This window comes from Thermobia domestica, chromosome 3, assembly GCF_964235325.1.
Source record: "Thermobia domestica chromosome 3, izTheDome1.hap1.1, whole genome shotgun sequence".
Lineage (NCBI taxonomy): Eukaryota > Metazoa > Arthropoda > Insecta > Zygentoma > Lepismatidae > Thermobia > Thermobia domestica.
In genome coordinates this window covers 243,752,828-243,776,514 of record NC_137456.1, presented here as the reverse complement: position 1 = coordinate 243,776,514, position 23,687 = coordinate 243,752,828, and the positions used below count along the sequence as shown (strand labels likewise).

General features: G+C 36.9%; 1 protein-coding gene across 1 annotated transcript in view; it reads right to left on the bottom strand.

Moving 5' to 3' along the window:
- Positions 1-23,687, bottom strand: part of LOC145680999 (uncharacterized) — a 54,999-nt gene that overhangs the window by 3,857 nt on the left and 27,455 nt on the right. Inside the window, exons 7-10 of the mRNA XM_081752262.1 lie at positions 22,511-22,653; positions 18,263-18,396; positions 10,061-10,383; positions 3,182-3,981 (exon numbers count right to left, since the gene is read on the bottom strand). Coding sequence (XP_081608388.1) covers positions 3,182-3,981; positions 10,061-10,383; positions 18,263-18,396; positions 22,511-22,653 — 1,400 coding nt within the window. The remainder of the gene's footprint in view (positions 1-3,181; positions 3,982-10,060; positions 10,384-18,262; positions 18,397-22,510; positions 22,654-23,687) is intronic.

Sequence of the window (23,687 nt, the reverse complement as noted above, 5' to 3'; positions counted from 1 at the left end):
GAAGACGGGCATTATCATGCAAAAGAATGATTCCGTCCGAAAGTATTCCAGGGCGTTTTGACTTTATAGCGCGTCTGTTTTCGCAAAGACGTTCGAGGAAGTCAACAAGCAGAGGGCCCTTGCAGTTGAAGAAGAAGGTCATCACAACTTTACCGGAACTTGTATGAACAGCTTTGGATTTCTTTGGCGGGGGAGAATTGGAGTATTTCCATTGTTGGCTTTGCCGTTTGCTCTCGGGCTCAAAATAGTGGCACCACGTTTCGTCTCCTGTAACGATATGGGACAAAAACGTATATTCTTCCTCGCGGTACCGAAACAGATACATCACACTTGAAGTCATTCTGTAAATCTTTCGATGCGGAATCCACTTCGTGCAATTTTTTTTCGGAACTGCAGGTGGTCTTTGATAATGGCATGCACGGAAACATGGCTAATTCCGACCTGAACACGAACTTCTTTCTCTGTGACTCGTCGGTTTTCCCGAATAAGACCATCGACTCGCGAGGGGAATGGCTTAATGGGCCTGTCCTGGGCGTGAAACGTCTTGCAGTGACGTATGTCCTCCTTGGAATCTCTTATGCCACTCCTGCACACTTGTCAGTAACATGTAGTGTTCGCCATACACAGCAGACATGCGACGATGAGTTTTGCGTGTCCCAACTCCTTCAGTCACCAGACAACGAACCATACCTCTTTGTCTTCTTTCCTTGCCTCCATTTCTAATGATGGACGAACACACTTTTCACTACGCTCACCTTTAGAGCAATAAACGAACAACTGTGTGCACCTGTGAGTTGGCACTATGCATTTCCTTTCCCGAGAGATGGCAGTATCGATAACAGCAGTGTTGCCAACTTTTGCGAAAAATGTGTTTTATGGAGGGTGTTCGGTTTTCGTTTGACTGTCCTTATGCTATGCAGGTACATGTATATAATGTGTATGTATAGGTAAAGAAATATTGAAAACAAATTAATTATTTTGAGAAGTATCCAATAAAATAACCAGGTAAGGTAAAAAAATGGTTCTGAGAAGCAAAAAATTGTACTTAAAATTCCCTGACTTTTTCCAGGATTTTTTTTCGAGTAAATTGAATTCCTCACTTCTCCAGGTAGGTGGGAACACTGCGAAAGGAACATATACATATACAGAACTGCTAGATGGCTGCAGTAACCCTGATAGAACAGTGATAAAAGTATACGTTTTACTAAAATGAAGACAAGAATTCCATTCCAACCTGTGCAGCGATCAGTTTTAACACTGTGCCACACACTGCTTTGTGCGAAACCGAATTAGTTTATATATATATAAACACAGTAGTACAAATTGCATATGAATCCTGAAAGATATAAATTAGATTCCAGATGTGTAGATGGTTAAAAAGAAAAGTCGAATGGATTCATTCCGATCAGTTTTCAACAAGTGATCCATGAAAAGGAACTAAACATTTAGGATATGGCGTAACACTAAAAGACTTTGTTCACTACTAACAACAGGCACAATAACACTCATAATTCAATTTTGACGAAATTTTACGTCGCGAAATAATATGGGTTCTCGTTAATACGCAATTTTTGCGGTTTCTCTTGATTTTTATCACAAACTATGCGGACAGCATGAAAATTATTATTACAGCCTATTTTGCAAGGAAAAAAGGAAATAAATAAACACCGTACTAGGACGACTGCTTACGATTCTATGGTTAAGTACTTCAAATGTGTGACACACTTTTCGTTTCGAATACTTTCAGACTGATTCCAAAGATACCTCATTTGGGAATACATCTTCCATTTTGTAAACACTATTCAAATATTTCCCCTATTTTCTTTCTTCGCTTGTTTTAAAAGACTTTTAATGGAAATTTCGAAAAATCTACGTCTCTATGCATGAATAATCTGGTATGAAAAGCATAGTCTATCAAGATCTACTTGCTCTTGCTATCTCGGAAGAGTACCAAATTTTTCATTCAGCTTGGAAAAAGTATATAGTGGTTAAAAAAAATGCACCGTTTCACTATTACTGAGTGGTTATAATGGGCGGTGGAAACTACAAATGAATCGTTCCCGGAAACCCGTCATTTTTGCCTTCACGTTCCACGGATTGTGCTCAATTAATATTATCAAGTACATGTCCCAGCGTAGCCAGTAATGTATCGGGATATAAAAGTAATTAAATATGTCGATCGGAAAGGGCAACGAAAGTCGACTATTTCTATCTTGGGAACATTCTTTAATTTCACTTCATTCATAATCAATCATTTGTCATCAATGGATTAACCAACACTGTATTTCCTATACTAATTTCAGCGATCATCGTTAAGGTTGAACTACAGAAAATAAAACAGTAGGTGACGCTTTTGTCCTTAACATCATAGCAACTCAATCTCACGGAACCACGTTTTGCTTTACAACTTCCAGGCACCTAGTAATAGTTTTGGTCTATAAGTAGAGTCCTTGCCTATCCTTACACTTTTTCTTTTCTTCTTTATTAGTGGACAATTTTGCCTTGTTAGTGTTGCATACAAACATGATAATACTCACGAAGTACATTTGCTGTTTCTTACATGAAACTATTTATAAATAAAAAAAAAAAAAGTAATGTTCTTAATAAAAATTTAGACAATGCTTTTGTAAAATACTGTATAGAGGAGTTCTCTTTTCAGGGAGGGGTAAATTGAAGAAATACGACTAAGACTAAAATTACTGGTCGCCCTTCCTAAGGCTGTGGTCTACGGAGTCTCATTTAAGCCTTAAATATTGAGCCGAGTACAAAATTTTAAAGTTCTAGTTAGTTTGAAAGTGAGAAATTCAACAAACAAACAAAAAGAAAAGTAACCTACTAAAAGCAGTGTAGTAAAAGTGGAAAAAAGACCAAAATCCAAGTTTAATGACACTGCGATTCTGATAGTTTACCAAAAATTTATAGTACAATTACTACTTCTCTTACCAGCAATAAAACTGTCCAAAAACTATTAACAGCCACACATGGACTGTAGGTAAGTCGAAATGTTGCCACCGTAACAGAACTTGTCTCTTTCTATTGCACTACGAGGCACAAGGAAGACTGACCTGTTCTTCTTTTGAATAATATTACCATTACATATTGACCTTCGACAAAAAGGTTCGTTTTGTTCGAAGTAAATATAATATGTTTTAGTATTGCTAACGATTTTCTTTCAACTTACCTTCTTTTTCTTTTTAGACGCTTCTGCTTCTTGCCGACTGTGCTGCAGAAGTTCTGGGTCTGGCACGGTTGAAGGCCCTGGAACAGGCTCAGCTGCACCATTTTGTTCAGCAGGGCCTTGTGGTATTGAACCTGAAGCTTCGAGGAACGCCAAATCTGAGTAGAATGATGCTAGTTCTGCACGGAGAGCGTCCTTTTTGGCAGGCGGCCGAGTGATGATATGGCTTGGAAGAGCAGACGCTGCATAAACAAGAGAGCTATTCAACTCTGCCCCACTGGCCCCGCTGCTACTAGACGACACCACAGATCCCTGATGGATACCTATAGCCGGAACAGTTTGTGGTATTGGATATGAAGTAGGAAGCTGACTATTATTCACTACAGTTAAGGGTTCTCCATCAACATCTGTTGAATCTGGAGGAGGAGGAGGTGATTTTGGAGGTGGAGGTGGTGGTAAGGTTGTAAGAGAAGAAAACTGGGAAGTTAATAGAGGCTGTGACGGTAATGGTGGTGCTGCACCAGGCAACAAAAGAGGAGAAGTAAATGATACTGCTGCAGCAGCTTCAAATATCTGTTCTTCAGGCTCCACACCTGGTGGCAGGGGCTGGTCTCTGGGAAGAGGAGGTCGAGGTGGTGTATCTTCCGGCGGCGGTGGTGGACTGGAAACTGGCGGGGGTGGAGGATCATCTGGAGGAAGAGGTGGCGGAGAGATTTCTGGATTTATGCTAGATCCACTAGCGCATGACGAATTAGATCTTGATGACCGGTCAGCCTTGCTATTACTTGGTGGCGATGAACAACCTTTAAAAAAATAATAATAATACTATAGATACATAAAAATACATACATATATGGTGTAACATATAATTTTAAATATCAATGGTAAGCACATAAAGCAACTATTATTTCTTACGTTAAAGCCAATTTTGGAACTCATACAGAGGTTGTAAATAAAATATTTGGCAAAATAAATAACACACATGTTTTTTGAACGCACATTCACAATCCTATTACCTAGTTATATTATAAATACTGCCAGAGGTTTGTGAATAACACAGAGAGTATTAACATCCAGGCAATTTATTTTGGTCATGTTTTATATTGATATGTTGTACACCTAACGCACGAATCTTTTTTCAAAATGTCCCCCTTGGCCTTGATGCAGGCACGAAGTCTGTCCCGCCACTGGTCAATGGCATTAAGTCCATGGGAAAATTGTTCACTGCTCGGGTCAAGGATTGTTTCAGACTGTCAACAGATGATGCAGTTTGTGGCAGATCTTTGCCTGAAGGACTGCCCAAAGTTCGTAGTCCATCGGGTTAAGGTCCGGGCTGCTAGAAGGCCAATGAGCGGTAGAAATGAAGTCGGGAACGTTCCGTGCCAGCCACTCCTCGGTTGTTTTCGCTTTGTGGCCTGGAGCGGAATCCTGCTGGAAGGTCCACCTTTCTCCAGGGAACATGGTGGCAGACAGTGGTTTCACTATAGGTGTTAGCACTGTGTCCTGGTACACCTTAGCATATGTTTTAACACTTTGTTCGCAAGAATGCAGCTGGGTTGTGCCTGGGTAGCTCACTCCCCACCAAACCATCACTGAAGCAAGATGATGTGGCCTCTGAACCCTTGGAGCTGCCTCAGCAGCTGCAGTAGATGACGTGGCATACACACGGTCATTTTGAGCGTTGTAGGCTTGCTCAGTTGTGAACATCTTTTCGTCAGTGAACAGAATCTTTCTGTGCAAATTTTTGGCGTAAGGCCGCAACAATCTCTTTGATTTAAAAACCCTCTGCGACATTAATGTTTGGGTCAGAAAGTGACCAGTCCGCCTCTTATACGCTCGTAGATGTAGGTCACTCCTGAGCACAGGAGACATGGTATTTCTGTTTATGTTCATCTCAGCAGCCATCACACTTTGTGATTTCTTCGAATTCTTGCTGCGACTACTTTCTGGACCTGCAGGATTCGTACCATTCGTGGTCTGCCACTCCTTGCGCGGTCAGCTGCCGTTCCAGTCTCTGTGTATCGCTGTATGGCGCGATACATGAATCTCTTGCTGATTTGTAGGGGTTTAAGGAGGTTGAAAATCTCACTTGCTGTCTTCCCGACCTTGTGTAATGCAATTACTGCTACACGATTTTCGTAATCGCCCCACTCCATCAGAACTCAGTACAATATCAACGTATGTCATGAACAGTCGAACAATACATACTACATGCATCTTCCTCTTTATACACAGATGGCAGCACTGTGCCACTCCGGATGCCTATAGTACCACTCCAAACTTTGTGACAGTATTTATGATATAACTAGGTACATGCGTTCAACGTTATCTCCTGTGTTGACCTGCACTGTTTTCCAAATCCCTGGCAACAGTCTTATGCTGTTGGAGAGGCTGTCTTTGTGGATCTAGACCAGCGTTTCCCAACCGGTGTGCCGCGGCACACTGGTGTGCCGCAAATGGACCGCTGGTGTGCCGCGAGGAAATCGAAACAAAATTATTAATTCTATAGCAACCAAATTGCAAAACATAGGGGGGAAAATGTACATTTTAGTATTTCACATTACTATGAATTTCTACTATGGAAAAAATTACTGTAATTGTAATATATTATTCTACATCTATTACTGTGTAGCAGACAGTATTTCGGCTCGTACACATTTCCACGTTTAGCTGCTATGTTATGCTTCAATTGAGAGTCATAGTAACACCGAGAAATAAAAGCACTTGTACGGTACGCGTCAAGTGAACGTTCGGAGAACATACTTTGGCACGTGAATGGCAGAACAATACTTTGTTCAACAGCTGTGTTTTGACTTCGACGCATCGCAAGCTCTGTGATTGCAATAATTATGCACCGGTTTTGGTTAAAACAGCAAAGTTAAAAGTACAAGACATTTGTTTGTTCGTTCGTTCGTTATTTAGTGATCTTCGTTCTTAGTGAAACGTTGGATACAGTTTTCGAAAAAGAAACCGTATTTTTAGAAATCTGCGTTCTGTATTTCATTGCATTTGTTTTCTATTTTAAAATTAGAATAAAAAATAAGCACAATGAATTAGCATAGGGGAAAACCAATTATCGAGCTTTCACCTCTGTGGAGGTGGAGATCAGTAACCACAGAAAAAAAAAAATACCATGGTATTTTATATTTGCAAATAATAATAATAATAATAATAATAATAATAATAATAATAATAATAATAATAATAATAATAATAATAATAATAATATCTATGAGTGTGCCGCGAAAATTCAAGTTACACCCGTAGTGTGCCGCAAGTTGAAAAAGGTTCGGAAACGCTGATTTAGACAATAAACTGCCCTACATAACGTAGCAGGGAAGGAATATCCGGAAACCTGATGCCTTGTGGTGTTAGGGGAGGAGTTCTGCTAACTGTGGAAACATATCAAAAAGGAGCCTCCCCGCTGGTCTAGTGGCTACGTGTACCTTTGGGAGAGCACAAAATAATAAGTTTACCGCCATTCACTTTCACTGACCATCCGTCTCCTTTAGCCTAAAGGGCATAACCGCGAGACGAAAATAAAATAATTTTTTTAGTTTAACATGTCAAAAATGAGGGGCTTATATTTGACGAGTATTGTGGATGTCCCAGCCAACAGTTGGGTCATTGTACTTGCCATGTGATAAAAACCGTGGCAAGTATATATATTGAAAATATATTGAATGAACAGCTGCTTCGGCTCCATTAGGAATACAAACTCCAAGTTGATGGGGAGACAAAAAGTTCTTAACTGGCTCTCGTATTCGGAAGCATATAATTTTAGCTGATATTCTGCGCCATATATTCCCTATGGCGATTGGTCTGATTCCACCATATTTCTTTTCAAGAGCAATAAGTTTGGCTCCGAAGAACAACGGACAAATTTCCAAGGGTACTTTTCCCATAACAATTAGATTGAAAAAAATCACCGAAGGCTTTTAATAGCTTTTCCTTAGATTCAAGTATTTGACATGATAAAAGATCTTTGAGAATGGAGGGCGAAGACTATCTAGACCTCCCGCGCTGCTAGATGGAAAAGAATTAATAGCATTTTTAACTTCGTTTACTGAAACTCCTTGAACTTTGTTTTGGTCTTCTGGAAGATTTGGGAAAGTAAATGTACCAGGGTGGGCTGGATATTTCTCCAACAACGACCCAAACACTGAAATGTCAGGGGTTGCTGCTGTATCATCTGATGTTAGTAGGCGAGCTTCTCCTCGGATGTCACCATCGGCTAGTTTGTTTTCTATAATCTTAAGATTTGAACTGTTGTGTTTAGGTATGGATTTCTTGACCTTTGGTGAATGTAAGGTTAAGGCGTCAATTCCTATAGTACACCAAAGACTAACTCTTCATTTTGCCCATGAGGTAAGATTCTTTATATTTTCACATTGTTTGGGAGCACTACAAATGGAAATATAAAATGGTTAAATATATATAGCATTCTTTTTTCCATTTGAAATAACTACTTGTTGTAACACCTCGGAAAGTGTATCGGCAACCGCACTTCGAGCACCACGAGGGACACGTCTTAGAATGTGTGAAGAGTATCTTAATGACGTCAATAGTTTATTCAAGTTAGACAACGTTAAATCCTGTGTGCTACCATTGCAGTTAGTGATGTTAGCATTTATGGCTCTACTATCAGGGGAACTATTATTATTGATATGATGACAATCTTCCTCTGCATTTATGACCGGATGCTTTTTACCTATATGAATGGCTATCCTCTTGCATTCACATATGTGTGTTTAGATGTTTTACCTAGAATGGAAGAAAGAAGGGTGGTTCTTCCCTCAAATGCTCATTCGAAACGTAAAGTTCCCCTGTAAAAATCCCTTGATTAACATACTATATGGAATAAAAGTAACACGTCTTGCAATTGTGATAATTCACAGGTCATTCACTTGGGATTTTTTTGTCTACTGTACTGCACCACAGATTTATTTTCAAACTGTGGAAAGTACAGAATAATTCCTTATCGCCATGAAGAGGTTACTAAACTGTTGAAGGAATAAGAAGACTGTCCATGTTCGTAAAAGGAAGGGTTCTGTCCCGTAAAACATATATTTTTGACTGTCCGTGTTGTGGAGTTGTCCGCCAAGGAAGGTTTCATTGTTTATCCAACTTGAATTTGATAACTATACACTAAGTTTTTAACTCAAGGTACGGCGAAAAGGAAGTTACACGCAAACGTTTTGATGTGATTCTCATGGGTTTCTGAATAACGAAGCCATCTGCTTAGTCTGAGCATTGATGGTCTGTGGGATCGTGTTAGTTACGCTTGATTCTGCAACTGATGGGATATAATGTCCAACAGTTTGAATCTGAAAATGTACGGGGCAAATGACGTAAAGTTGAAAAAAGTTTTCATTTTAAATAATACAGTAACAAATAACACAGTATTCAATGTTCATTACTTCAGTATATTATTAGTTAAAGAATGTTTGAATACTCTTAAAACTTTACTTTTCTTCTAACGAGCTTACCAATAAGAACATTGGAACTTTGAATCATGTTCTGGCAACAATGGCTGGATTGGTGAGACAGCTGTATCCAGTGGTCAAAGGCAAAATAGCACGGAAAGGTATAGAGTTCAACAATGCATATAAATTATTTAAATTTATATTACTCTGGACTTTCTGCTTGAAAGTTCCCAGGACGCGTTCTGTCGAGAATGATGATGTGAACTGGCTGTTTGAATCATGTGAGCTCTCTCTCTCTCCTGGATTATCTTTTATGGAGTTTTCATAAGTTTCAGCTGAAAATACACCACGAACAATTTGTAACGACCCATAAAATTTGGTCGTTCCAGAGCTTGTTTTGTATTGTTAGTTTAAGTTATTCGATATTTTCATTATTCGTTACGGTAATTTATATCGCATCATACCTCAAATGACGTTGAAATACGCTATGAGTATTAATATGTTGTCTATTTTGTTCTTTTTATCTTCAGAAGGAAAAGTGCTGAATGTAAATGCAACGTTAATGCATTAAGCGCACTTAAAACGGTAGAGCGCACCAAAATGACGGACATGTTTTGGGAAATGAAGGTAGTACATTAGTCCTAAACATTTATGACGGGATCAATGGATCTATTATCTTTATTTATGTGAATGATAACTTAAGTGAGTTAGTTTTGGAGTTCATTACGGAAAGCGATTTATTAATAATCATGGTAAATATCTTGTTAGTTCAAAAGTGTTGACGTTTGTAACCTGTAGTTTACCTCGTAATTGCACATATTGGTATATATATTTTTGATTGTGTTGTAGAACACGGAAAACTAAATCGCTTTTCCTCCTGCTGTAAATATATATTTACAGACCTTTGCCTCATATCGTATACTAAATTGTAAATAGATTAGAATTTCAGGTCCCTTAGAGCACCATAATATTATTCAATTGAGTTAATTTTTCTCGTAAGTTACTTTGGTCCAATATGAAACCAATTATTCTTTCTTTTTTGAGGGGTGGGGGTTAACTCAAAGTCGGATGTCGAAAAATACGGACCATATATATAATCACTTGTAGTTTTCATTCTATCTCGTTAGCTGTCACCTGTTATTACTACGATTTGTCAGTTTGTCATTAACATGAGGCATCTATCCGAGCCTGTAGTACCCGAAATCCAGGAGTTTTATTGTTATATGAAATTTTGCAAAATCGTGAACTGAAAGGAAACAATGAACGAACTATTGAGAATTTACCGCGTAATACATCCGCAAAAGTGGTGTAAGACTGAGTCTTAAAAACCCATTCCAACCACCGAAGCAGACGAGGAAAACTTCAACATTATCTTAAAACGTAATGCCATTGATTACTTTTGGATCTTACTGATAAACTCTTTAGATTTTTTTTTTCTTTCTCACTAATTACTTACCAGGTTTTGACAGATCAGAACTCGTCGAAGTAACTTCCCCCTTTTCTTTTGAATCTTCTGCTTTCTTTTTCTTTTTCTTCCGACTGGCAGCAGAATTCTTCCCATGCCATGTGTTTTCTGAAATTCTTGGCGGAGGAGGAACAGCTACGTCATCATTCCCTGACGAAATCATCGGCGGTGGCGGAGTTTTGGGCGGTTCGGGCGGCAACGAAGGATTTGAAGAAGCTACCTCTGACGCTGTTTGGGAGATGGATTCTATGCCAGGATACTCCCACTGTGTCTGACCAGTGGCTTCATTATGATAATAGTATCGCTTGTAGGTCCTATACCATATCGAGGGGGAAAAAAAGAATTCGTGTAATACGATGCAAAACAAAAGGAAATAATACATAAGTACAAATAATATTATTACAATATATTTTAAAATATTACCATAAATAATATATTGTCTTCTCCTCAATGCAAATGCTTTACAATGTAATTTACTGAGAATCAATCACTGAGTTTATAATGCACACACAGAAAAAAAATTCGGAATGTACTGTACCTTTTCCTTGTTCAATATTAACTGTTAATTCTAATTCACTATTTTTCATATTGTATATATTTACCAATTTTCCATTTTTCGCAATTTCAAAAAGAAAGAAAAAAAAAACGCTCAAAGAAGCAAATGCGTTAATATTAACACTGCAATTCCTTCGAACAAGGTAAATCCTTGGTGATGCTTCACTAAAGTTCGATGACATCTGCTTCTGAAACCGCTTTCAATTACAGGTAGCAACACTTGTTAAGTACATAATAGTGTAAAAGTAAACTAAAGAAAAATAATAATAATACAAAAAGGAAAACATTGAGTAGTGCGAAGGAATGCAATACGAAAGTGCAAACACCTTTTTCCTTTACCACGGCTACGTAACAACTACAAAAATTCGTTTTGAATTCCGATCGCTGCTAAAATGGTTCTTTGAAGTACTTTGTTTCTGCAAAGTTATGTATTCACATTCGTACGCCCGATTCTGATATATAGAAGTGATAGGAATTTTGGAATAGGTGAAGAAGAAACACGATTGTAATATACAACTGAAGGAAAGAGTACAGAATTTTCCAACCAAAGGAATGTATCTCTGTTTTTTATCTAAATATGATATTCCGTAAATATTATAAAGGTAACCCTAATACTGAACAATGTCAAATAAGAGGAGGGCTATTCAAATTAAATGTTGGGAGCTCAAGTTATGGATAACTTACAGCAATGATGAGTTGTTGAGCTTAAATTATTCACGTACCGTATTCCGATAAGTTTTTTTCTTTTTTTGCTTCTTCTTCTTTTTAACTTCAAAGAACTATAGAATCAAAGAGTATATAAAAACTTATAAAGGTAATGTCACTTAATGAGAAATATGATTATGAAATAACTTGAGGCCCTTTTAGATTAGACAACAACAAATGCAAACTTTTTTTTTTAATGCGTACGATATTCCTGAATTGAAAAGAGCGAACATGACGATCACACACCGCAGGTCTTCGCTTCAAAAGTGAGTGACTTACAATCAAATCACTGTGTATCTGTATGTTATGTTCTGAATATAGTACTATTATAAATACCTAGTAACTTGCTTATATACGCATTTTTTTTTTCGTATAATTTTTAAACAATGTTTAATTCTCTATCTTTATCCACCCAAGTTTATATTTTCGTTTTTCTTTTCTTTCTTCGTCAGTCATAGATCTAGTAATAACATACAAAGCAGTGTTTTAACATGCACGGTAATCAATGAATCAACCATGTTGATAGAAGTAATTACATTTCAGACTAATGTTTGCAAATTACTAGTAGTTTTCCATTTGACATTATGTGAAACGTATATTTATGAATGAATGGAATACGGATAGCCACTGTTACTTATGAAGATATTAATAACGGACTGACTCTATTACCGACTTCGGCCGAGATAATCGCTCTAGCTGTCTATTGCCAAACTCGAAATTCAAAGATTCGCTTTCGATCGAGAATTAACATGTGGAGTAACGGACATACATATGCACTAACAATGCAATTTTATAAGGCCCACTAGTGTGATCCTAATTAGCTCATTAACTGCTTAACACAGCGAATAAATAATAATAAAAAAATCGTAAATGTCGGTCTCAATAATGCAAATATTGTTAGTATTTTATATCGTTCTACACGTTCACTCTCCACAGCACAAGGTATTTACTCGTAACGCACAATGAAAGTGAAACTATTGAATTGATATGAACACTTCACAAACATTATTGGAGTTAGTTTTATTAGTAGATTAAAATGAATTGGTTGTTGCCATGAAAACCGACAGGACTAACGTGTGACTAGAAAACAGCTAACTGGATCTATTCCATTAAAGGCAACAGGGACCTGTATTAGAAGTAATTATAATTGCGTTATGTTCAAATTGTTAGTAAGTTAAAAGTTTTCATGAAATGAAATGAAATCTAAGTTTTACGTCCCATGCTTATGCCAGCTAGGCTAAAGGAGATGGTAATGATGAGAAATGAACGAAATAGTGCAATGAGGAAAGTGAGAGGAAACGGGAGAACCCCGAGAAAACCCACGCACACAGTGTTTGTCCACCATAAAGTTCACATGGCGCGAGCTGGGATCGAACCAATGACCCCATGCACCAGAGGGAAAAGTTTTCAAATTCGGTATAATATGCAATGACACATAATAAAGATTAATTAAATATCACATATCTTGCGTATTTTATTTAGAGAATCCTTATAATTTCGATACCTCATACAATCCTGATATCTTCACCACAGTGGGTGTCACTTACTTCCCTAATATTTGTATCACAGATTACAAGGCTTAACAACTTTTTAAGATACTTACTTCATTATGCTAGCACAAAGTGATCACTATTGTTTTGTGACACATGTTAAATAAATAAACTTCAATTTTTACCAACGTAAAAATACGAAGATTGTACTATCAACTTGGGGCTCATGTTCATATTTGTTACCTCTTTAAAAATAATTGAAGATCTCTTAAGAAATATCATAAAACTATACTGGTCACTTTTGTGTTTGTATAGTGATTTTATTATTATTATTGTTGTTGTTGTTGTAAAGCCTTATAACAATTAAAAGCAGGGAATTCGTGTTATTATTCAGTTCAAAATCGCTTGTCACAAATTCTGTTGAGGAATTTGAAACTTAAAATATATAAAACGATAATCATGTCTGTTGTTTACGGTTGCGAAACATGGTCACTTACTTGGGAGGAAGAACATAGATTGAAAGTATTTGAGAACAAGATACTGGGACGAATATTCGGACCCAAGAGGAACGATAATGAGGAATGGCGGAAGCTTCATAACGTGGAACTACATAATTTATACTGTTTACCGAACACTGTTAGGGTCATTAAATCTAGGAGGCTCAGGTGAGCAGACCATGTAGGCAGAATGGAAGAAAATAGAAACGCTTTCAAAGTTTTAACTGGCAATCCATTTGGAAAACGACCATTAGGAAGACTTAGGAGGAGATGGGAGGACAATATTTAGATGGATCTCGCAGAAATAGGAATACAAAGTAGAAACTAGATCCAGTTGGCTAAGGATAGAAGTCAGTGGAGAGCTTTTGTGAACGCGGCATTGAATCTTCGGGTTCCACAAGCCATAGAGTTAGTTAAGCCTTATAACCTGGGAAAGAAATATTAAGGAAGTAACATGAATTTTCCTCTCGACTTACTACTCAAAAGGTTACTAAAATCTGATGAATATACCAGGATTGTATGAGATGTCGAAATTATAAGAATTCTAAAATTAAAAATACGCAAAAGTACGTAGAGATTATTTAATTTCTGTCATACTGTTTACAATAGTTTGATTTTTAGAATGTTTTAAATAATGATGGGCAATATTCCATTAGTGTTACTCTATTTACAAATCATTAGGAACAGTGTTCTCAAAACTGTAAACCTGGTTCAATCATCTTTTAAATGAGACATTATGATACGGTACTCAGGTGATTAGGAACAGTGTTCTCAAAACTGTAAACCTGGTTCAATCATCTTTTAAATGAGACATTATGATACGGTACTCAGGTGATAAACTAAAAAGCTGTTAAACCTAAATGTGCTTTCGAATGAAACTCAGTAAGCAACAATGAAATTAAAAATAAAGGAAGAAAAATTACGTCTGTCGTGTTAAATGAAATTCAGCAACTTTTGGATATCTTTGCATCCGAAGCCCTATGAATTACCCGTAATCTTTTCCGAGTCCGTAGCAATACGGACAGCTGACCGAACTATTGAAAAGACAACAACAGCTTTTCCGATTATTCATCTTTCTTACCTTCTTAAGTATATGGCGCGTAAAGAAATATAAATATTGTGTTCTAACATTCCACGTTCTGCTCCTTCAGCTAAAAGTGGGTAATAGCAAGTGAATAATGAAGAATTGGTGGGGTAACAAGTGGAAGAATAAATACAAAGTAAAGCGAGATAATGCTGACTGCCAAAAACTCGCATGTCCTATGTTCGAATCCGGGACTTTTCTCCTCTCTAGCGGGCGTTCAGCCGCTACGCTATTATATTCCTGTGGTACGTGAAAAAATTATGGTACATTAAGCTTTTAAATGATGATAAAAAGCTGAATACAATAGTTTGATTGATGCTGTACTGTTGACAGAAAAACTGCATATTTACCTCGAGATATTTCATTTGTACGTATGTGCAGAAGGTATAAAATTTGAATTCGATTGCACAACATGGTATCAAACGTTAGTCGAAGAATTTCTTCAAATGCCATCCGGCCATGACGAGATTAAACAGCTACATCTAACTTTTCAAATAGTACCGTCAAACATACTTTATTACCTTCTAACATATTTCTTCCATCGTTTTTGTCCTTCGAACTACCTGATATTCTGCCAAGTTTTTATACAAAGTTATCATTTGATTTGGATTCTGACTGATTATGTAGTTCTATTTTGGTTTATTTTAGTTCTGACTTTTACTTTCTTATAATACATATTCGTAAGTAAATATAACAATAACAGTCCAGGAGTTACCAGTTGATCATCAAAGTGCACGGATGATAGAAGGTGATGATTAATACATATTCATGCTAGAACAAAAACAACACCCGTTCTCTCAACGACTGACCTACACCCTCCATTCCAAAAGAAACCGAACTTTTGAAAGCAAATAGTACCACTAGTGCCATCTGTTGTAATATTTTACCGGTAGATGGCGTAGTCCCTCATTGACAACTGGTATAAATGTCATGACATTTGGATGCACGGCAACAAAGTTATTGCGTTTCAACTGTCAGTGTGTTGCATACATCGGTCGGAAAATGAGTTTCAAACAACGAGCTGCAATTGAGTTTTGTGTTAAACTGGGTAAAACTTTTAGTGAAACGCACCAAATGCTACAAAATGCATATGGTGATGAGTGTCTGTCCCGTACGCAAGTTTACGAGTGGTTCAGGCGATTCAAATCGGGTAGAGAGACGCTGGATGATGACGAAAGATCAGGCCGTCCCAGAACCGGATTATCGGAAGAAAACATCGAAAAAGTGCGTGAATTCATCAAACATAAAAAATCGTCGGTGAAAGTTATTGAAATGGAATTAGGCATTCCTCAAACAACCGCATACCGCATTTTGACCGAAGTTTTGGGCCTTAAGAAGGTTAATTCGCGGTTTGTACCACACACTCACCGAAGACCAAAAAGTTGATCGAATTGCGCATTGCAAAGACATTGTTAAAAGTGCTCGGCAGGATCGAAACTTCTTGAAATCGATTGTAACTGGTGACGAGACGTGGTGTTTTGAATATGAGCCCGAAACAAAGCGGCAAAGTGCTGAATGGAGAGCGCCGGATGAAGGAACACCCAAAAAAGTCGCTTGGTGAAGTCAAAAGTTAAGGTGATGCTGATTTGTTTTTACGATTCAAAAGGAATTATCCACAAAGAATTTGTTCAGCCCGGCCAGACAGTCATTGGAGAGTTTTACTTGGGCGTCATGAAGCGTTTGCTGGCAAGAATTCGTCGTATTCGGCCCGAATATCGCGAAATCGGCAGTTAGACTCTTTTGGACGATAATGCACCATCACATCGTTCGCGACTTGTAACTGAATTTTTGGTCAAAAATCACATTATTCGGTTGCATCATCCGCCCTATTCACCAGATCTCGCTCCATGGGATTTCTATCTGTTTCCGAAACTGCATTTGGTGATGAAAGGAAACTGGCACGCATCGATTGATGCCATTGAGAAGGCGACGACCACAGTCCTAAAGACCATTCCAATAAAGGACATGGAGAAGTCGTTTGACAACTTGTTGGAGCGTGCAAATATGTGTATCGATGCAGAAGGGGAATACATTGATTAATAAAATTGATTTGTTCCAAAATGTACATTGCTTTTTTGTTTTTTTTTAAACGTTCGGTTTCTTTTGGAATGGAGGGTGTATAAGCATCAGACTGAAAAGGAAATAGGAAGAGCAAGAAAAATGTTTAAAAAAATTGAGGAACGTATATATGTATAAAATTTCAGACTACTTTGCATCCTGTTTAACATCATGGGAATGCAACTTTTTAGGTATGTTCTTAAAGAGTAAAAAATAAAAATTGGATGATTCACCGAAAGAATCAATAAGACTTTCGTCATTATTGATAACATAAAAAAAATTATTATAGCCGTCTTCATCATCATGATACTATTTTTTTAATAACAAACGATGTGCGATTAACACTTACAATTTCATACGTGAAAGATCAGAACATAAATATGTAGAAGGTAAATAAATACTTCAAGGACAACATGACTTCTAAAAAAATGCGGAAGTAATAAATCAGATCTTACAGGTACGGACACACCCCAAAAGACCTAGAAGCCATGACAGCTCAGTTGTTGTAAGGAAAGTACAAATAAATAAACTGAAAAAGTAAATGAACTGTAAAGACAGTCGCAAGATCAGAAAACTGCATCAATAAACATAAAACTGAAATTAAATTTACGCTTATAGGCTAAAGAGATTGTACATATATCAACACCCGGGCAGTGTATATCTAAGGTGTGGTAGCTAGTGACTGCCGCGAAGCTTAATAAGCAAAGCTAGAAACAAACATAAATGAGATGCTTATTATCCGTCATTCAAGAAATAAATAAATAAATAAATAAAAAGGATAATTGAAGTAACATTTTGTGCTGCTCGTATCGTGCTCCTGCCTAAACTTTTTCTTACGTTAACTTCATGTAAATATTCGAGTTACTTTCACTGATATAATTATACACATTAAACCTGATCTAGGTGCTTCGTTGCTACCTGAATTGAAAGTGATAATTATGCAGATGCTACTGCTGTTTCTTATACACGCACACATGATGGATAATGACGGAACTTAAGCGTAGAAGTAGCAGCAGACACTCCACAGGGTGGTTGATAACCATTCAGGGGATCCTGTCAAGAAAGATCAAAGCATAAATCTTGAAATGGTATAATGTCATTATAAAAGAAAGTACTGTAACAAGCATTTACAGAATCAAAAGAGAAAATGATCATAAATGTTTGTATTTAGGATATTCATACAAATTAAAATATGATTTTTTTAGAGAATTCTGTTAGAAAATAAATAATTTGAATTTATAAAAAAAATATTTCATGCCTTATGACTGAAAATTTTTGACTTAATTTATTTAATTTGAAGTATTCTCAACAGTATAATATACCTCTCATGCTACTGTTTCAAAGGAAGAAAGTGACATCCTTACCTTAGCGCAGTATTTTGTGCCGTCGACTCTTCTTTCTCCACAGACCGTCTTCTTCGCGGACTCCTTCTCAAGTGTATTATTTTTGGAAACCTCTAGTCAAGTTGACAACCCTCATGCTATTGCAGGCTTTACTCCATCCTCCCTCATTTTCACATCTGTCATCTCTTATTACCTTTTACAGCAATTCTACTTTACAGGCTAGCAAGAAACAGACTAGGATCTTTGCATTTGAACCAAACCACGGCCATTAACACTCATGGCTATTTGATTTTTATCTTCTTTAGGTACTTTATTTAAAAAAAAGAAAAATCCCTCACGTTAACTCATATTGCTTAACAATTTCCAAGTGGCAGAAGCCAACACTCAATACAAGACAGCACTTTGCAGTCTCTGTTAGAGAGAACAATTTGTAATAGGTATAAAAGAATGAAATTCCATACCTGTCCCATTGGCAAGACCAGCCTTGCGGAATCGCTTCAGCTTCGTGCTTTGCTAATTCTGCCGTGGTGGTTTGTAGCCAATAGAGGAAATAGGAGGATGTCAGAGCTCCTGCCTGCCACGCCGTGTACAGGGTCTACAATGGGAAAAGATAAGACAAGTACATATATATATATATATATATATATATATATATATATATATATATCTTACTACTTATTTGTTAGGATATTTATATTGAAGTCTGAGAGTGTAAGTGAGAAAAAGTTCTTACATGCAGACGATGCGTAGTTATTTTATGAACTGCTCAGTTTGTTTGATTGTTTGAATAAAAATTTTTAAATTTATGTGAAGTTGTAAATTTTGGTTATTTAGTCCTAATTGTAGATTTAGGTTATACAAGGTGAATCCAAAATCTAATTTGGACATTAATAGGTCGAAATGTGTAGCTGAGTACGGTCTTGAATAGACATATGAATTTGTTTAGTAAAATAAACGTTAACCAGATTTTTTAAGTGAAGATATCATGTTATCTGCTCATTCGTAGACCTAATTTCGCAACTGAAGAATAATGTATGTATTGGGTTTTTGTGCAACAATAATATATAATATTCCTGTTCTTATTTAAATAATTATCAAAAGAATGAATGGTGGTTCAATGATAAAACACACTACTTTGGAAAGAGGGGTTCCTGGGTTCATTATAGTCCAAGTGCGTTTCTGGTGGACAATATTATATCCATGAGTTTCCTCGAAGTTGTTCTGTTTTCTCCCACTGTCTCGTTCCATTACCTTTACTTCATTCATCTGTCTCCTTAGTTTAAAGATATACCTGCGGGACGTTAACTAAAGAGACTTTGTAAACAAGAATTTAATTTCACCTTTCTATATTACATGTTTTCCTCCACATCATATTTAGTATGTCTTAAAATAAGGATAACACTTGACTCGCACACTAACATTATTACATGTCATTATTTCTTATTCCAAAACTCATTACACTTTAATTTTAGCGAATTCATCGAATATTAAAGATTCAGCTAAAAATGGATTAATCAAACCAGAAAGCGTCCTTTTTGTCATTTGATTTTTATTTATTAGTTTACTTCTACAAATAGTCAGCAGATAATTAGTCATTATTGCTAACAGAATAAAGAAAGAAAAATACGTCTCATAATTCAATTGATAGAAGAATTCGGTAAACAATCTAGAAACAAGGAGTTAGTATCAATCGTCCATCCAGTAGTTAATTTTTCTGTTATTCCATCCTTGGCATCCTTGTTCTATACCTACTGATGCATTATTCACATATAATTACCGTATTTGTTTACGACATAATTTGCAGTACTGCACATTTTGTGCACCTTAATTTTTAAAGTTTTATTTTAAACTTTATTTCTGATACGTGTATTTCATGCACATACTTTTTTCTAAGCATGGTATGAATTTTTCTTACTTAAATACACCATCTGTTGAATTACCTATGGGCAGTTATAGAACTGGGCCGGTATGAACTGATATGACATACTGATAGCCAATTATTATCGCACAAAGCATATCGACAATAAAAATTTAAAACAAGTGCTCATCCGATCCCACAATGAACTACCTAATGTCTAATGGTATCTCCTTTATTACAGTCGCGCGCGGGACAAGTAACTGCCATATATTGTCCTTACTTCCGTAGGTCTCTAGAGTAGTTCCATGTGACGTGAGGAGTTGGAGCATGTAACCCAGGGACATATGACTCAGGATGATACAAAGCACACCAACTAAATGGTAGCAGCTACATATTGGAGTGGGGAGACAGAGAATCATATTGCTGTAAACGCGCTATACAAATGTAACAAGACACCAGTAGACATTTGCGAGCTCTTAAAGCCGTTGCAAATCCGAAAATATTTTGTGTATCGCACCCAAACCGTCCAGAGGCTCGTATGTTGCTACCAGAGCAAGAACGAGTAGGACAAGTGAAACAAGGATTCAAGAAAGCTTTAACGCCATTGCCTAAAAAATTCGAAGCAGAAAATCATGGCAAGGGAAATCTAAATTTCCAGAGTGACGAAAAAAATTATGGGAAAGAATTCCCGGTTTTTCAGAACATTTTTTAAAGATTCTCCCTGACATACAGACTTTCCCATCTTGATGGAAAAACAAGACCGGAAAGCATGACAACGATGATACAGAGGTAATATATTTTTTTCTAATAAACCACACAAATGAATAATATAAGAAATAAATACAATGCATTTTACTCTGAAATTACAAAACACATAAGCAATAAAAAATCCTACACAAAGCAAGAAATATCTTTCCTGAAACTTTAATCACATGGTAAAAGTTTCGTCACATATCAACGGAAAACTCACAGTGAGACACTCACCGAGAAAGGGTATAAATGTTTTGTATGTACATAAAACTGGTTGCGGTACATTACCCACACATCTTTAGAAAAATATCAGTAGTATTATGTAATTTATATCACTTCTCCGAACACTTTATCTCCTCATCAATACTGCGCATATCTTCCCCTATTTTATTCACTTAGCTTCATGCTCGTTGAAAATGATCTTTTTTTTTCTATCTTCAGCTTCTTTTTTCCCCACTTTTCCTCTCGTTGTTGATTTATTGCTTCTGCAAAACAAATACGAGCATTTCGTAGATAACGAATCCTGGATTTCTTTATGAAGTTTCTCAAAGTCACCCGAAGAAGCTACTGAATCGTACACAAGTCTCAGTACTACTGAAGTTTGTTCTTTTAAATTATCTGCTGCTCATTATGTATTGATTGAAAATTTTCTTTCGAGATTTGAGTTTTCATGTGAGAAAATCGTGACCATTTTAACTACATCTTTAAATCATTTTACTCTGAAATATCCACATTCTTTAGCCAAAGGTCATCCAAACACTGACCAGTCCTAGAATACTGACTCATAATTGTTTTCCAATTCGAACGAAACTCTTTGAACTCCCTCACAACTCTATCTGCTTTATTGCAATCTAACCATTATTTTCAACTACTTCAGCTAAAAGATACTTCGTGTGATTCACTGCGACATCAAACCCTGCAGAAACATTAAGATCTAAACATGAAAGAGCTCTAGTCAGTTTATATCTTAAAGCAGACTTCTTTAGAAGTTTTAGAACAAATTACTGTTGTCACTTTCAGCAATTTCGGCGAAATTCAGCGAAATCCGTATACATGAACTCAAAGAACTAAACATTCCTGGTTTTAAAAACTTGTTTTGCATCACAATTTTTATCATGTCCGACAAATTGTAAAAGAAATGAACTGAGAGGAAATTCAGTCTTTAATTCAGTAAGGAAAGGTTCTACTTATGAAGCAAGTGCTTTAAAAAGTTAAGTTTAGGAATAAACATTTTATCTCCTTCCCACACCTGACACGATCTGACAGCTCGAAAATAATTACTTTCTTATTCTTCCTGACTCGCTGAATATACGGATAAATGGTGATGGCTCGCTAAACAACACTTCTATTTTCAAGCAAACACAACGCAGAACTATACTGGAAAATTTTTCTGAGCCTCTATAGGAGTGCACTCGGTTCGGCGTGCTGGAATTTCCTGAACAATGCTATACATTTCATTCTTTTTCATATGGATTTTGTTTGAACTCAGTGACAACGAACATTACATATATACTTTCATATAACATCTCCACTGAGATGTGTTAGGTTGAAGCTCCACTAAGACACCCAACACCAATAACTTGGTCTCCCCTGAGAGTCTATATTGGCGCTACTCTGACTTACCTTTCTATATTGGTGCTCCATTATGTTATTTTCACAATTATTATTCGGTTACCATCGAGACATGATAGTACGTTTAATGGTGGAATGAAGAACGTGGGAGAAAACGGCAGAACACCCACAAAACCCATGCACATGGTGTTTGTTCGCCACAAAGCTCACTTGGCGCGAGCTGGGATCGAACAAAGCTACGTACCAGAGGTAACAGCAACCGTGGCGCTCTTGTATTATGTTCAGACGAACACGGTGCTCCAGAAAACTTTTCCTACATGAGGAGTCATTTGTATTCTTTGTTTTGAATGTTCTTGGCACCGACATTACATAAAATTGTAAGGCCCTGAGGACTGATTTCTTTCAAAAAACACACGATGACTAAAAGGTCAATGAACGTAGTGAGTAAATTTGTGCGTCTAGCCCAATATTAGATTAATGAAAACGTACGAAGTAAGTTTCTAAAACTTAAGGAAGGAAATTTAATTACCTCTGTTTGTATACCAATAACATGTATAGGTGTCATTTGTTCTTTACTCTGTCCCAGAAATTGCACCTTCTCCAGTATCACTTCCGCTAAATTGACAATGACCGGATGGTTCGCATCCGGAACATTTTCTGCCTTTACTGTTGCTGAAAGATTCAAAAATATTTATATGACTTAATCCTACACAGTAAGAAAATATTCAAATGCATTCTAAAACAAATCAAGGATTAACTTTGCAATTCATGTTAGCATACTTTTATTTTAAAAAAAGCTCAAAGCTATATATTTTTCCACGTCTATCTTTTATTTGAACATTTAAAACTACAAACATAATTTATGAACTATTCTCATGTTCAAAACTTAAGGGAATGTTAACTTGATTCTGTGAATGTCAGACACCGAGCAGGCATATCAGAATGAAATTACTTCAGTCCGTTCGGAGACACAGGTGCATTTTATGACTACGATAACACGTAGCGGAAAAAAAAAGGTAACCAGTGAGTTGTGGTTTTCGTAGTGAAGATATCCTAGGAACACACAAGGCCCAGAGTACATTAAGTGAATAATGTAATACGCGGTCAGACCATCAGTAGATTAGAAATGGGAAAAAGTTAACAGAGTGTGGTTAAAGACTTGAATGTTCTTCGCAGGGTTTTGTCACGACTGTGAACCATTTCTTGGCTGGTAAAACATTGAAAGGCAGTATGGTGGAGATCTTCGACGTGCAAGAATGCAGAGTAAGGATCTTTATCTGGTCTTAAATCCCAGACAAAGACAAACGAGAACAACCTTGCAGTTGCCTCTGGGACCTATGTACCTAGGTATAGTCAAACGGGAAACTGTATATCGGTAGTTACATGAATGCACATTGTACGCTCACCGACCTACCAGGTCCATTCCGCTCATACAACAGTAGCGCCTTCAGTGGTGTATACCCCACAGTAAGTGGACTCCACAGCAGTTTATCCTTGAGTGATGAGACACGATTCAATTTGAAGAGAGATGTACTTGGGCGACGAATTGCAGCTTTAACACGTCCACCATGGTAACTGTACAGGGTGCCTGAGCAGAACTAGGAGCTGACTATTGGTCTAATCCGTAGTATGGGTAAACGCTGTGCAGCATGCATAGCTGTTCGCGGTAACTACACCCTATACTGAACATTTCAGCCAGTAAAAAT